This window comes from Oncorhynchus mykiss, chromosome 3 (genome assembly GCF_057628025.1).
Source record: "Oncorhynchus mykiss isolate SJ-2025 chromosome 3, ASM5762802v1, whole genome shotgun sequence".
Taxonomy (NCBI): Eukaryota; Metazoa; Chordata; class Actinopteri; order Salmoniformes; family Salmonidae; genus Oncorhynchus; species Oncorhynchus mykiss.
In genome coordinates, this window is record NC_143024.1 from 77885051 (window position 1) to 77900609 (window position 15559).

General features: G+C 44.6%; 1 protein-coding gene across 1 annotated transcript in view; it reads right to left on the bottom strand.

The window, feature by feature from the left end:
* rnf17 (ring finger protein 17) overlaps window positions 1-15559 on the bottom strand; it is a 29121-nt gene that overhangs the window by 6915 nt on the left and 6647 nt on the right. Inside the window, exons 7-24 of the mRNA XM_021597738.3 lie at window positions 15229-15397; window positions 15047-15123; window positions 14832-14906; window positions 14326-14747; window positions 14102-14209; window positions 13831-13992; window positions 13533-13704; window positions 13268-13409; window positions 12880-13070; window positions 10288-10438; window positions 10018-10195; window positions 8791-8906; window positions 8514-8634; window positions 8277-8397; window positions 7874-8125; window positions 7501-7648; window positions 7214-7326; window positions 6878-6968 (exon numbers count right to left, since the gene is read on the bottom strand). Of these exons, the coding sequence (XP_021453413.3) occupies window positions 6878-6968; window positions 7214-7326; window positions 7501-7648; window positions 7874-8125; window positions 8277-8397; window positions 8514-8634; window positions 8791-8906; window positions 10018-10195; window positions 10288-10438; window positions 12880-13070; window positions 13268-13409; window positions 13533-13704; window positions 13831-13992; window positions 14102-14209; window positions 14326-14747; window positions 14832-14906; window positions 15047-15123; window positions 15229-15397 (2809 nt within the window). The remainder of the gene's footprint in view (window positions 1-6877; window positions 6969-7213; window positions 7327-7500; window positions 7649-7873; window positions 8126-8276; window positions 8398-8513; window positions 8635-8790; window positions 8907-10017; window positions 10196-10287; window positions 10439-12879; window positions 13071-13267; window positions 13410-13532; window positions 13705-13830; window positions 13993-14101; window positions 14210-14325; window positions 14748-14831; window positions 14907-15046; window positions 15124-15228; window positions 15398-15559) is intronic.

Consider the following 15559-nt stretch of genomic DNA (forward strand, 5'->3'; position numbering starts at 1 on the left):
TATATATCACAAATCCTGTCTATAACATACTGCCTATTTTAAACACATTTGGATCATTCTCAGGTTACAAATTGAACATTCAGAAAAGTGAATGTTTTCCGATCAACCCCGCTGCCAAGCAAATTCACCCTGGAGCCCTGCCTTTCCGTCTGTCGCCCTCTGGTTTTTACTATTTAGGTTTGAATATAACACCTTTGGCTACCCTCCATAAAACTAACTTCGCAAGTCCAGTCAGTTGAGTTAAAACAGACTTAAAACGCTGGGATAGTCTGCCTCTGTCCTTAGCTGGCAGATCCAATCTGTTCAAATTACATTTTTACCATTTTACCTTTTTCCAATGTCTTCTGATCTTCCTGCCAAAATAATTTTTTACCAAGTTGGATAGGCTCAGTCATTTTATCTGGGCTGGCAAATCACCTAAGATACGTAGAACAATACTTCAAAGGAGACAAGATGGAGGATTGGCACATCCAAATATACTGCTTTACTATTGTAAAGACAATATTCAAAAGATTGTGGTCTGGTGTAATGCTCCAAGTAACAACTGGTGCTCATTAGAAGCACACACCTGCCAATCATCCTCCCTTTCTGCTCTTACTTGTGTCCCACTGTCCTTCAAAGTACACTGGAAACCCCAATGCGCTCTCTACTTTGAGGATCTGGAGACAATTTTCTGCCCCTTCTCCTCTAAGCCCCATTTGTAACAACCACTTATTTTAACCCTCCAAACTCAACCAGGCTTTTGTTTTGTGGCAACAGGGAGGTTTGGTATGTTTCAAAGATGTATTTTTATATGGGAAGTTAGCCAATTTTAATGATCGTGTAGCTAATCTTTTCCCCTATTTTCAAGTCCGTAACTTTGTTTGCTCTAATTTTCAGATGACTGGTGGGAGGAGGCCCTTCTTAGGGTTAACTCCATATCCTCATGTGCTCGGTTAAGTTTAATTCAGTTCAAGGTCTTGCACAGAATTCACTACACCAAAGAGTAAATTCCTCCCAGACACAAATTACACATGATAGATGTTCAAATCACTCCGACCTGCAGCCTTGTCCTCTAATAGCTATATTTGAAGTTACATCTTTGTTGCCTAGTCTCACTAAAAGTAAAGACGGCGTTGTAGTGTTTGCTTCCCTTATAGCACGCAGGGAGATCTTGCTTAATTGGAAATCCTCCAAACCTCCCACTGTATTAGCCTGGTTAAAAGATCTGTTTTCGACAATTAGAAAGGTTATTCTGGCAGCCTTTAATTTCCTTTTTTGAACAGTTGCCTTCTATTGATCAGGAGTAATGTTGGCCAACAGGGGATATGAGATTGTGTGAGAGAAGAGGGTATGTAGTGATATTTTTTATTTATTTTTGTGTATATATAATTTCCAATTTATGTTTTAATGTATTTTTGTATGTATGCTGCTTTTGATGTTAAGGGGAGGGAGGTGTTTCAATAAGTATAGGGGGATAAAAGGATGTATCTGTTCAATTTGCAATTTGTGTTTATTTGTCCAATAAAAATATATATACACACAGTACCAGTCAAAAGTTTGGACACACCTACTCATTCAGGGGTTTTTCTTTATTTGTACTATTTTCTAAGTTGTAGAATAATAGTGAAGACATCATTTGAGATTCTTCAAAGTAGCCACCCTTTGCACACTCTTGGCATTCTCTCAACCAGCTTCATGAGGTAGTCACCTGAAATGCATTTCAATTAACAGGTGTGCCTTGTTAAAAGTACATTTGTGGAATTTATTTCCATCTTAATGCATTTGAGCCAATTAGTTGTGTTGTGACAAGGTAGGGGTGGTATACAGAAGATAGCCCTATTTGGTAAAAGACCAAGTCCATATTATGACAAGAACAACTGAAATAAGCAAAGAGAAACCAGTCTATCATTACTTTAAGACAAGAAGGTCAGCCAATGTGGAGAATTTCAAGAACTTTGAAAGTTAAGTGCAGTTGCAAAAACCCTCAAGCACTATGATGAAACTGGCTCTCATGAGGACCTCCACTGGAACGGAAGACCCAGAGTTACCTCTGCTGCAGAGGATAACTTCATTAGAGTTACCAGCCTAAGAAATTGCAGCCTAAATAAATGCTTAACAGAGTTCACGTAACAGACACATCTCAACATGAACTGTTCAGAGGAAACTGCATGAATCAGGCCTTCATGTTCAAATTGCTGCAAAGAAACCAATTCTAAAGGACACCAATAAGAGGAAGAGACCTGCTTGGGCCAAGAAACACAAGCAATGGACATTAGACCGGAGGAAATCTGTCCAAATTTGAGATTTTTGGTTCCAACCGCCATGTCTTTGTGAGACACAGAGTAGGTGAACGGATGATCTCTGCATGTGTGGTTCCCACCGTGAAGCATGGACGAAGAGGTGTGATGGTGCTTTGCTGGTGACACGGTCTGTGATTAATTTAGAATTCAAGGCATGGCTACCACAGCATTCTGCAGCGATACACCATCCCAATTGGTTTACGCTTTGTGGGACTATCATTTGTTTTTCAACAGGACAATGACCCAAAACACCTCCAGGATGTGTAATGGCTATCGGAGCAAGAAGGAGAGTGATGGAGTGCTGCATCAGATGACCTGGCCTCCACAATCACTCGACATCAACCAAATTGAGATGGTTTGGGATGAGTTGTTCCGCAGAGTGAAGGAAAAGCAGCCCAAAAATGCTAAGCATATGTGGGAACTCCTTCAAGACTGTGGGAAAAGCATCCCAGGTGAAGCTGGTTGAAAGAACGCCAAGTGTGTGAAAAGCTGTCATCAAGGAAAAGGGTGACTACTTTGAAGAATCTACAATATTAAATATATTTTGAATTGTTTAACACTGTATTGTTGGTTAACCTGTCTAGGACTGTTGCCAACAGTCAATGAAATTGCAAGGCGCCAAATACAAATCAACAGAAATCTCATAAATCAAATTTCTCCAACATACAAGTATTAGGCACCATTTTAAAGATACAATTCTCATTAATCCAGCCACAGTGTCTGATTTCAAAAATGCTTTACAGCGAAAGCTCCACAAATGATTTTGTTATGTCATCACCAAGCCACAGAAAACCCCAGCCATTTTTCCAGACAGAGAGGAGTCACAAAAAGCACAAATAGATAAAATGAATCACTAACCTTTGATGATCTTCATCAGATGACACTCATAGGACTTCATGTTACACAATACATGTGTTTTGTTCGATAAAGTGCATATTTATATATATTTTTTTTAAATCTCATTTTAAATTATTACGTTCAGTAGTTCTAAAACATGCGATGATTGTGCAGAGCCACATGAATTCACAGAAATACTCATTATAAATGTTGATGAAAATTCAAGTGTTATGCATGGAACTTTAGATACACTTCTCCTTAACCTGTTATGGCTGTATCCCTTTGTTCTCAATTTCCGCCTGAAGACATACCCTAATCTAACTGCCTGTAGCTCAGCCCCAGAGGCAAGGATATGCATATTCTTGGTATCATTTGAATGGAAACATTCTGAAGTTTGTGGAAATGTTAATTGAATGTAGGAGAATATAACACAGTAGATCTGGTGGAAGAAAAGAGAAAGAAAGAGCATACGTTTTCTGTTTTTTATCGTTGTAGCATCATCTTTCACATGTACTAGAATAGCCACACAGTCAGATAGGATGCTGGAGATACTTTTGATGGATAACACAAGAGGGCAACTGTAGGTGTGCAAAGTGCAGACTGATAACTTCAGGAATGGGTGAGCTACATGACATTTAGCATGAAGTCACCCAGGTGTCCCACACAAGTTTCCCAAATGTACACAAGTGGCCGAAATTGGTGAAATGACCTATAACTATATACAACAGTGCAAATAACTATATACAACATATCAAAAAGCAATTCTAACACAAAAAAATATATAAAAATGCTTTAAAAAAATTATAAAAAAACAACAAAAAAACAGGGGTAGACCGTTCGGAAGCCCTCTACACAATCTTTTGTTGCCTGTGCCATGTCCCATAGCAGTCTCTTTCTGCTGTAAAGCAGAGGCAAACTGAACAACTGGTGCAGGTGATGGGGGATTTCATGTGACAAAGAACACAACGACGCCTCTATGCTTTACCCTTTTGGCCCTGAGGCACAGTCATGCCTGCAGTAATGAACTGTGGCATATGAACACCACTGGAGGCAGGAGTAGAGCTGGCAGAGGTAGAGGCGGCAGAATGTGATGCAGTGGACTTGCTTGCTGTAGCCAGCAAGCTCCTGGATGAGCAGCTCCCTGAAGGCTAGCTGTGAGATGGGGGGCTGTCCACAGCTCTTGGCCATTTCCTTCTGGAGGATGAAGGAATTCACCACAGCAATGTCAATGAAATGGTAAAACAATGTCTTGTACCATTTCTTTGTCTTAGGTAGAACATTGTAGTACCCTATAAGTGCGTCTGACAGGTCCACACCTCCCATGCTCTTGTTGTAGTCCTTGATGACTGCAGGAATGGGGACATTTTTGGTGGTCCATGCCCCAGTAGCGTCCTTCACACACCTGACGACGTGATCTCCACTGAAGGACTTGTGGATAGTGGAGCACATCACCACCTCTCTGGTGTCCATCCACTTCACAAACAGCAGGCCATCTTCATGGATCCATCGCATGGTCCCCCGCTCAGCCCGCTTAGGCATGTCATTTACCTTGGTCTTCGGAAAGCCCACTCTATTGGTCCGAATGGTGCCACATGCCCACACCTCCAGCTTTTTCAGGTCTGCAAACAGGGTAGGGCTTGTGTAGAAGTTGTCCACAAAGAGTTTGTAGCCCTTCCCCAGCAGTTGAAAATCCAATAACTCCATTACAGAGTCATAACTAAGTCCTTTACCAGTCGCACACGTGTTCTTCCCCTCATAGACAAAAAAATTGCATGTGTATGCACACACAGAATCAGCCAAAACAAACAGCTTGTAACCCAACTTAGTTGGTTTGTTACGCATGTATTGTTTTAGGCCAATTCTGGCCTTTGAGGCTACCATCCTCTCATCTATGGACAAGTTCTGGGCGGGCTGAAAATGTATCTTGCAGGCCTCAACCAAGCTTGCGGTGCCTCTCCTCCTGTCATTCTCCTCATCAACTTCTGGGTCACTGATGTGAAGCGCCCGTGAGATATTTAAAAACCTTGTAGAGGACATGACAGGGGGGGGGGCGGGGGGGGGGGCAGGTGAGTGGGGATGTTTTCCAGTAATCCTTTAGGGTTTTTAACTTCACCAGCCCCATGTAAATTACCAGTGAAAAGTAGCAGAAAAGGTTTGACATGAAAATGGGCTTCCATGCCTCTTTCTTTCCTGCTTGCTTCCTAGCCCCATACTTGTTAGTATTACACACCGGGGAATCAACAACTGCCGGGGTGAAAAACAATTGGAAAAAGTTGCATGGGGCTGTATTTTGATGTCATGTCGAGCTGAGGTCCAGGCCCTTTTGGTCGGAATATTGGAGGACGTGGCTCCACATCCTTCTCCAGCAAAGAGTGCCATTGCCCCTCTCTCTGCCAGCAGGTTCCACACTTCCCTTCTTCCGCTTGTTTGTTTTGTTTGATAATGTCCATAATTTATGTCCAAATAGCTTCTTTTGTTAGGGCGTTTGGTAAACAAATCAGGTCCAGTCAGACGAAAAGTTCAAAAAGTTACATTACAGGTCGAAGAAACTTGTCAAACTAAGTATAGAATCAATCTTTAGGATGATTTTATCATAAATGTTCCAACCAGAGAATTCCATTGTCTGTAGAAAAGCAATGGAACGCAGGTCGCTCTCATGTGAAATGCACGTGACCAGCGCGTGGCTCTCTGCCAGACCACTGACTCAAAGAGCTCTCATCCGGTCTAAAGACGGCTGACATCTAGGACTGGGACTGAGTAGGAGGCAGTTTACTCTGGGCACGCTATTCATCCAAAAGTGAAAATGCTGCCCCCTATCCCAAAGAAGTTAAGGGCTTGTAAAGTAAGCATTTCACTCTAAGGTATTCGGCGCATGTGACAAATACATTTGATTTGATTCACTATTATTCTACAATGTAGAAAATAGTTTTAAAAAATTAAATAAATTTGAATGAGTAGGTGTCCAAACTTTTGACAGGTACTGTGTGTGTGTGTGTGTGTGTGTGTGTGTATGTATATGTATATGTATATATATGTATATCACACATACAACAGGTCAGCCAACAGGGGAAGACTCGTCGAGGCCTGTTGACAGAGAGTATACATCACGAGGTGACGCCTCCATCTGCTGGACGTGCCAGGTCTCGACGGGCTCTCTGGCCAGGACTAATTGGGGCTGATTGGGAGTTGGTGAGAAATCAAGGGCTGATTGCTCACCAGCTGAACGAGTCCCATAAAGCTTCCAGAAGGGCAGCACACAGGGGAGAGAGTGGGGGAAGAAAGGACTCCCGTATAGTTGGGGATGGTTGCAGAGGTAACAGGAGTGAGTTCAGTTTTTGATTCCCACAGGATACAGCAAGACCCGGAGCCAAGAAGACGGTATCCCGTGGGTCTCATGGGGAGACGTATTCTTTTCTTTTTGAACTATTGTTTTAATAAACACATTTGAAACTAAGCTAAACCTACTCTGTCCGTGTCTGATCTGTGTAAACGTTTTCACCCAACCCCCTGGTCTGCCACTATATCTATACACACACACACACACACACACAACCAGTCAAACGTTTGGACACACCTACTCATTTAAGTTTATATATAAAAACATGGATGGTCAAATATGCCACAACACAAAACAGTGTGGCATCAGAGACTAGGCTCCATCCCCACCCCTCTTTGCTTGGAGTTCACATAAGTGTGGGGAAGGGGTAGGGACTAGGGGAAGTGGTAGGGCTAGGAAAAGGTGTGTGATGTGGCATCACCTTGATGGTCATGATGGCCATGGCTCCTGTCAGGTAGTAGGAGATGAAGTCACACGCCGTGGCTGTCCAGGTGGAACGACCGCCTGCAGGTCTGAGAGGGAGAGAGAAAGAAATGGAGCGAGAGAGAGAGAGAAAGAGTGATAAATTTGAAATGAGGTCTAAGGAGAATAGCATGCCCCTTGCTCCACTATTAGGATAGGTGTGATAAATAGCTCATGCCCAGAGGAAACCTGTCAGAATCTATTTTTGTGAAAGGCCTACTAATTCAGGACATTTTGCCAGGGATCAGTGTTTGAGGTCAGCCCTTCGTATACCTGCATTTGTGTGTGTGTTCACCTGATTTCACTGAGGGAACACTCCAGCACCAGACAGCCAACCAGACTGGGCAGCAGTGGTCTCAGGTTGTTCACATGGAGTTTCACCTTGTTGCCAAAATCACAGCGTACTACCTAACACCATGTGGAGACAAAACACCACACTGCAGTTACAGCTGGATGTACCCATCCATCCGTCACTGATGAAACAGTTATGACAAATCAGCTACAATGTTATTACTTCTAAATCCACTCCTAGTCCACTTCTGTGACTCGTAAAGGATAGATGTGTGTGTGTTCGTGTGTTACCTCGGCAATGCAGTCAAGGGAAACAGGAGAACAGAGCTGGCCCCTCTCCCAGACCCCGTTGTTGTAGGCAGCACAGTACATGTCTGCCTTCCACTCTATCGCCTGGGGCTCTGTACGGGCATACTCCTGCTTCAACAACTCATACACCCTGAAACAGAGAGGGGGAGAGAGCAAGAGGGAAAGGGAGAGAGAGAGAGCGATAACTAAATGACACAGACCTCTCATCAGCGTCTCATTCTAAAGTCACACATCCACTCTACAGTTACAAGATTCCTGTGTGAACACAGCCCAATATTCTCTGCTGGATTTGGCGAGGCTTCAGTAAGCCATTGTCTGTCCCTCCTTGCCCTCCTCTCCATCTCCACTGGCTGACCTCTTGAGCTGGGTGTCCATCTGTAGAAGCTGGACGTAAAAGCTCCCGGGTGAGACCACGTGGGTCAACCTGACCCTCAGGTCTTTCAGGTTGGCCGGCAGCATCAGGTAGGGCTGGATCTCTTGGTCCTGCTCTGGGGTCTCCTGTCCCAGGGAGGTAGGGGCTGGCTCACACTCACCCAGAAGACCCTCGAGTGGGGGGTCCCACACTGTGGTGTCTACCACCGGGGCCTGGGTGTCCTTAGATTTGATGCTAAGGAAGAGGGAGATGGGGTAAAACAAAACATCTCCTTTTTGGAACCATACCCACATCTGTGTGTGTAGGTATCAAAAAGTCTAAATAAGATTAGTTATTGATTTTACCCATGAAGTATCCTGCTGTGAGATGACAGACACACACTCACCCCTTCTTGAAGCAGGCCAGTTGGTCGTTGACCAGCAGATCTTCAATGTTTGCTAACGGCTCGCTGGAATCACTGGTCTCAAACAGCCTGACTGGCAGACCCCTGCCCCTTCGACCAGCCTCTGGGGGTTCAGACGACACACACAAATCAATCAACTACAGAACAGTCACACGGTTGTCGTAGGATGCCAAGACAGTGCCGTGTGAAAGGAGAACACTCCAGTTCTACCCGTCTTACCTGTGGCCACAGCGGTCACAAGTCTCTGGTCAGCAAGACTCTTGAACTTCTCTATACACGCTTTGCTCCACGTCTCACCCTCTTCCAAAGGAATCACATCAGCCAGGTAGCACTGGATGGCCTGGGTGGGGGGGAGAGGTAATTGTCAGAGCCAGTTGAATAATAGGAGTGCCCTGCCCAGTCTACCAACCCTAGCAGTTAATGCTGGGATGGTATATGGATACAGTCAGCCTTATTTATTCTCCATCCAACATACTCTTGTGTAGTGTGACCTCACCATGGCTGGGAGGGCAAAGAACTCATCCTTGATCTTCCTCAGGTCGTTGACTGACAGAATCTTGTTGTTGCCAAAGTCTACAAACTGGACTTCCACCTTCCTGCCCCCGGGAATACCTACACACAATAACATTCTAATCTTTAGGTAGACTCTTTTCCATACATTTTTGGAGTTTGCATATCATTTATTATCTAAGGGAGTGGTTCTAAAACCTCTCCTCGGAATTTCCAGACATTTCACAATTTTGTTGTAACCCTAAACTAGCTCACCAGATTTCACTTAGTTGACTATTTTAAAATCAGGATGTGGTAGTTCTGGAATAGATAAAATACATGGAACGGTTGTGGGCCCCCAGGAGAGGTTTGAGAACCACTGATCTAAGGGGACAATACCGTAAAAACACATTGTGACCTCAATGAGCGTACCTAGGGGCTGTGGCGGTCTTTACATTTTGTCAGTTGGTAACCGTCATGCCAATGACTGCTAGTCTCACGGTCTCAAAGACCAAAAACAAACAGGTAGGCTGCTCCTTAATAATCTGAAAGGAGTTGTTATTTGTAACAGTACGCACACACACTGAAGGAAGAAAAGAAGCGCAGTAACGTTATGTAGACTAGCCTCAATTAAACTACCTAGCTAGCTTCTCTCAGTTTGACGCAGTCAAGACTGGTACTATTTAATCAGATATGATGAGAAATAACAAGCAAGAAGTCTGCTAGCGCGAGTTAAAAGTGCTTGCCGTCGCTCTCTCTTTCTGTGCCTGCTCGTGTCACTCACTGCGCACACACACACACACCACAGGCCCCTTCTCCCTAGTGCCATGCTCGTTCTCTTGCTCTCCCTCTCCTTTCCTCCACTCCGGTTAATAAAGTACACAAAAGAAATGGAATTTTCTCATACAAGGTTGTGAACCTGACCGGGTCTCTATGTTAAAAAGTGTACTGTGCATATTGTGTCCGTCTGGGAAAGCCCCGGGTCCATTTTGGAACGGGACCTCTTAACTCCCATCACCATTTATCCTCATCATTCAGATTAGACTCACAACAGGGCGCTGAGTACCAATCCATTCATTAGCCAGTTGATTATTCTGCCTTATGCATCAGCGCCATTCATGTAGGCCTACAGAGAGCATTCATGTTGGCCTATGTGACTCATGACTGCCGGTGTGGCGGTAATTCGGTCACCGCAACTGCCCTAAGTGTACCCACGCACAGACAGTGTACTGACCGATGACATGGGCCCTGTACCAGACCTTGTCGTCAAAGCGTGCCACACAGGCCTGATCCAGGACAGGACAGTAGACCTCCAAGTCCTGGTCCTCTCCTCTGGTCCCCCTGCTGGGGCAGTCATAGCTGTAACACTCCTGCAGCTTGGCTGTCAGCAGCAGGAACTCCATGTTGTCAACCTGCGTTTAATCAGCGAGGGGGAAGAGTTAGAGAGGGCACTGGAATATCAGTTGATAATGCTTTCATGTGTGTGTGTTTGTGTGTGACCTACCAGTTGGATGTAGAAGTGTGAGGGTGTGTCTATGTGGGACACCACAGCGTTGAGCTCTACGTTGGTACGAGGGAAGACAGGAAGGTAGAACTGGAGAGGCCTCCTGCCACATGGCACAGTCTTGGCATTCCACGCCACAGGAGAGTAAAACCTACAGCAGCAGAACGGGACAAACATATTACTACTGATTATCCATAGCAACAAGGAAGAAACTGATGCAGCCTTCCGCAAAACTCATAAGGGAAACACTGGATATGTACAGTATGCAGGGTTCATACACATTTTGACAAATGGAATTAAGACTTTTTCATGACTTTTAACCAAATTTCCATGACCAATAATTGGTGCCGTCTGTGTGTACGTATAAAAACAGTATGTAATGTGGTATCAACCCTGGGAGGCTGCTCTCTGATACCAACTCCTGTCGTTGTGCAAAGCACTTAACCCCACCACAAAGTAGAATACCTGTTAGGCAACTGTACAAAACAAGAGGTCAGTCTGGAGAGCTACTGGGTGTGCAGGCTTTTGATCAAGCCCCGCTCAAACACTGAGACAGTTTATCAAGGTTCGGTTCAGCAGCTAATTTCTAAAATGTGGTTTGTTTGAGGGGGACTGGAATAAAAGCCTGCCCACCCATTAGCTCTCCTGGAGGATAGTTGACCACCCTTGATGCATAAAATTGCAACATTACAACCAAATACATTTTATGCCTTTTTAAATAATATGCTCATTTTATATATCAAAAGATCAAATGGCTTTGATAGGCTCCAATTATTTTTATTCAGCTGAAGCAAGCCCACACATTTTCTTCAGGAAATGTACCTTTTCTCATTTATTTTAGTTACCTTCGAGGTGTTTATGTTGCAGGCTGACTAGCATCTATTGAGTTGCAATGTCCCATACATTGCATGCCCAAATAAACTATAAAAGTATCACCAAAACAAGTTGAAGCCACTTAATCCATCCTTTTTTCTAAATTTACTGTTCACGATTCACTAATTCTTATTTTGATTCACTGCATTTGAACCAAATCCAAACTAATACAATGGTGAAATGTGTTGTTCGTTTCGTAAAAAATAATAGTTTAAAATGAATAATCTGAATCGTTCAAAAAAGTAAATCAACTTTGTATGGCCTTATTCGCAAGTGTTTTGGACATGACGAAAACATTAATACAAGCTAACAATAGCTTAACAGTTAACTAAAGGGCACAAGATATGTTTTGAATTGGCTACAAAGTTATTAGTCTGTTCAGCCTGAGAAAAAGTCCGGTAAAACGTGCCAATATATCCTCCAAACACCGGCTTCGAGGGCATTATCACTTTTATACAACGTGTTACCAACATATTACAATAATCATTGACATATTTCCATTAAATTTTTTTTTAATGAATATATTCATACTATTTCATCCTTCCACAAGATATAGTCCCAACACAAATCTAAGGTTGCTAACCAAGCAGGCTGGTCGTTCGTTCGTTCGATCGGTTCGGGTGCCAGAGACGCGACCCAGTCATTCAGTCTTTTTGTTCTGCATCTATGGACGAGACACACTTGCAATTCCAGCTGGCAATGTTCTTATCCCTTGCTTGCTATCTAACTAACTACAGCTAATTTACAGTCACATAAAAATGTGCAGCCAGAATAACAGCAAAGTAGTTGCATTTGTTTAAGCTGTTTTCTAGTGACATTTATTTGGATACATCCATAACAATGAGCTAATAAGGCGTGATTTCGGCTGGCATAGAAAATGTTCAGAGGAGCTAGCCAACAACTCAGCTAACACAATCCCTTCAAACTGAAAAGACTGCAAACTAGTTGCACTTCGTTTAGTTTGACATTTTTTCAATTGACATTTCTTTGTATATACCCATAAAAATTATGCCAGCTGATTCATGATTTCGACTGGCTGAGAAACGCTGCCTGCCGGTCTTGTCACGTTCATTACTATGGGACAGCTGGAGATCAAATTTGAATATTGAAACAATGTTGCAAATGTCGGAGACAGACAGCAAGGTTTATACCAATCTCTGCTGTTGAAAACTAAATGTTAGTCTAAAAGAAATGTGAGATAATGTCTAGATGTTTTTACAGTGGAGATCGAGTTGATAATTTGCTTGGCTGACGAGACAGCAGGTTGCCCAGTCAGATGGAACAGAGTAAATACGCATTTTAACGTCATAGATTTAGCCGGTGGTAACTTATGTAATAGTCTGGAATGCGATTTTAACCAATCAGCATTAGACCCACCCGTTGTATAACATATTTTATAGGCGAGGCCTACCTGCTGATGTAATGTTTGACTGTCTCGCTCTCCTTCAGCAACAGCCCACTCTTTTCTCACAAATGCAGGTGATGCGTGTAAACACAGCTGTGCAAAAGTGTCATTCCGATCCTGGCTGATATGTGGATTTTAATTTGATTTATAAAATATTTAAAAACAGTCTCTAAACAAATTACATTAACAGAAATTACTTTTTCCACAACTTTTCAGATTTGATCATTTTCCAAAACCTTTCCAGGCCTGGAAAACACCATTCAAAAAATTTTCCAGGATTTTCATGACCATACGAACCCCGAGTATGTGTGTACCTGGCGAGCTCGAGGAAGACCAGGTACTCTCGGAGGGACATGGGCATGTTGCTGGAACCGCTGTCCATGGGGGCTTTCTTCAGGTCCACCAGCAGAGCACCTCTCTCCTGACCAAACACCTGCATCTCTACTGAGGCTGAGCCCACCACGCGGCGAAACTCATCCTGGGCCTCCGCACTCCAGCCTTTAGTCTGGGAGAGAAGAGAGGAAAAGGAGGGGGATGCAGGTAAAGAAAACAAATCTAAACTTATCCTAGTCACTTATACAAAAGCCCTTCACTTGGAAGAAAAAGATAGATGGCGACATACACAAATGTTATGTCAGAATATGGACAATATGCAAATGTATGCCCCTTACAAGATCTGCAGGCACGATGTCATCGACTTACCAGGTCTGCAGGCACAATGTCCTTGAGGGAACACTTGATAGCCTGAGGGAGCCAGCGGCTCATTTCTGATTGGCCGGCCACGTCCACTCTTCTCAGACGCTCATTCATGTCCCTGATGAACAGGTCTGGACCTGCCTCCTCACTGGGAATGGGGAAGTAGAGGTGTAAGAGAAAGACAGACCTGGGTGACTGAAAAAAACAAATCAATGTTCTGTCCCTTTTTATGCCTACTAGGTTTTTCACGTGTGTGCGTGTGCGTCTGTACCTCTGCAGGGCTATTCCCTTGCAGAAACCGTAGTCTTGGAAGTAGACTCTGACACGGTGAAGTTCAGGAACAGGACAGCTGCGGACCGGGTCCAGGTGACCTCTCTGGAACAGTTCTGTCAGGGTGGCCCGACACCACATCCCCTCCTTCCACTTCACAAACACTGTGGAGCCTGACGGAGACACTCACGCGCAATAGTCAGTGGCAACATCGCACTGCTTTCATTTCACAAACACCATAAAGCCTAGGGAGAGGGACATACCCACAGTAAGGTATCACACACACACAGTGATCTCACCAGTCTCCAGTATGTCGCTGGCTGTAAACAGTCCTCTCTCTCCAGAGCAGAGGGAGTTGATCTTCTTGGACAGCAGAATACAGGCCCTCTGCTCTGCCACGTGGCGGATGTAGAAGTGGTTAGGGTTCACCACATGGGTCACCATCACCCACTCCTGGAACACTGAACACACTCACAGTTTCTATGTGTCTCTATTCATCAAGTTATAGATTATGTGACCATAACTGTTGTGCATGTTATTATGTGACATGTGTGTCTGTCTCTCTTCTACCTTTCCCCTGACTGACAGGTGGGAGGTCCTCCTGGCTCTTCTTGCTGCTCCTCTGGGCTCTCTGTCTCTCACTGGCCTGCTGCAGCTCAGACAGGTGAGCTGGGACAACTACAAGCAGAAACCAAGAAACACCATTATTATCCTATGGGTAATGGGGATGCGGTTTACCTCAGCAGACATGCACTGACGTGCGCTCTAAATGTTGCTGTGACATTGTCACTAACCTCCAACTGAGAACCCTGATGCAGTGGTTTTGGATGAGGCTGTGGTGACTTGATGGCAGGATTTCAAACTGACTTCGTCCTTCCCTTCTCCTCCTTGTTCAATCTCCTCTATAATCTCCTCTATGATGACGTTGGGTCCGGAGTCTGAGACAGGGCTGGAGCTGGGTAAGGGCAGAGGGCCAGGGATGGGAGAGGGGCCCCAGGTATGCCTAGTCATCCTCAGGCTTTCCTGCTCCTGGTGAGGTGGAACATGCTCTCTGGTGCTGGGCGGGGGAGGCCTCATCATCGTTTGGCTCTCCTGCTGCTGGGGGCGGCTGGGCTCTCTGGTGTTAAGGGAGTGTGGGAGCAGGGGGGCCTTCCTATTGGGCCCAGCCTGCTCCTGGGGCCTCTCTCTGTCTCTGTGGATCAGCTCATCTGTCAGACTGAGGGGGGAGTTCAAAAGTCAGTTAAACCATGTAAACAAAGATACATATATTTTTCTATCTGTAGTCAATTACAGTACGTACATCTTAGCGTTCCCAATGTTGATCTTCAGACACGCCTTCAGACTCCTGCCCAGCGCATCCTGCTGTGCTATGCAGCTAACACACACACACACACACACACACACGCACGCACGCCATGGTTCAGATGTGAGTTCAAATTACAGTAGCAGAATTCAGGTCAGGCCACATAGCTACAGGGTTTCAAATTGTAATTCAGGTCAACTTTATTGACTCACCTCAGTCCAGAGCCCAGAGACAGACACTTCAGGTCAAACGACTGTACATCCACAGAAGCCTGCAGGGTCTCCAACAACTGTTCAACACACAAACACACCTCATATTCCTTGAAGTGCCACTCTACAACCAGAAGGTGCAGCTTAATGTATGTATGTATGTATGTATGTATGTATGTATGTACCTGCTCCAGGTCACAGTAGCTCTCCAGGGAGGGGTGCTGTCCGACCTGCTTGGCCTTCTGCATGGCTGTGTCCAGGGCCCTCATCCTCTCCTCCACCCGGCCCAGTTCCCTCCTGCTGGACGGGAAGTGCTGCTCCATGTTGGTCAGCTCAGCCACCAGTGCCCCCTTCCTGACAATGTAGGAATTACACCTCACCCCATGAAACCAGAAAAATAATGGGGTCCACTTACTGTATACGTCCATTTGATCAGCCCTGATAAAAAGCATTACAGCCAAGCCCAATACACACAATAAGTAGCAGAAGCTACAAATACATAACACACTAGCCCAT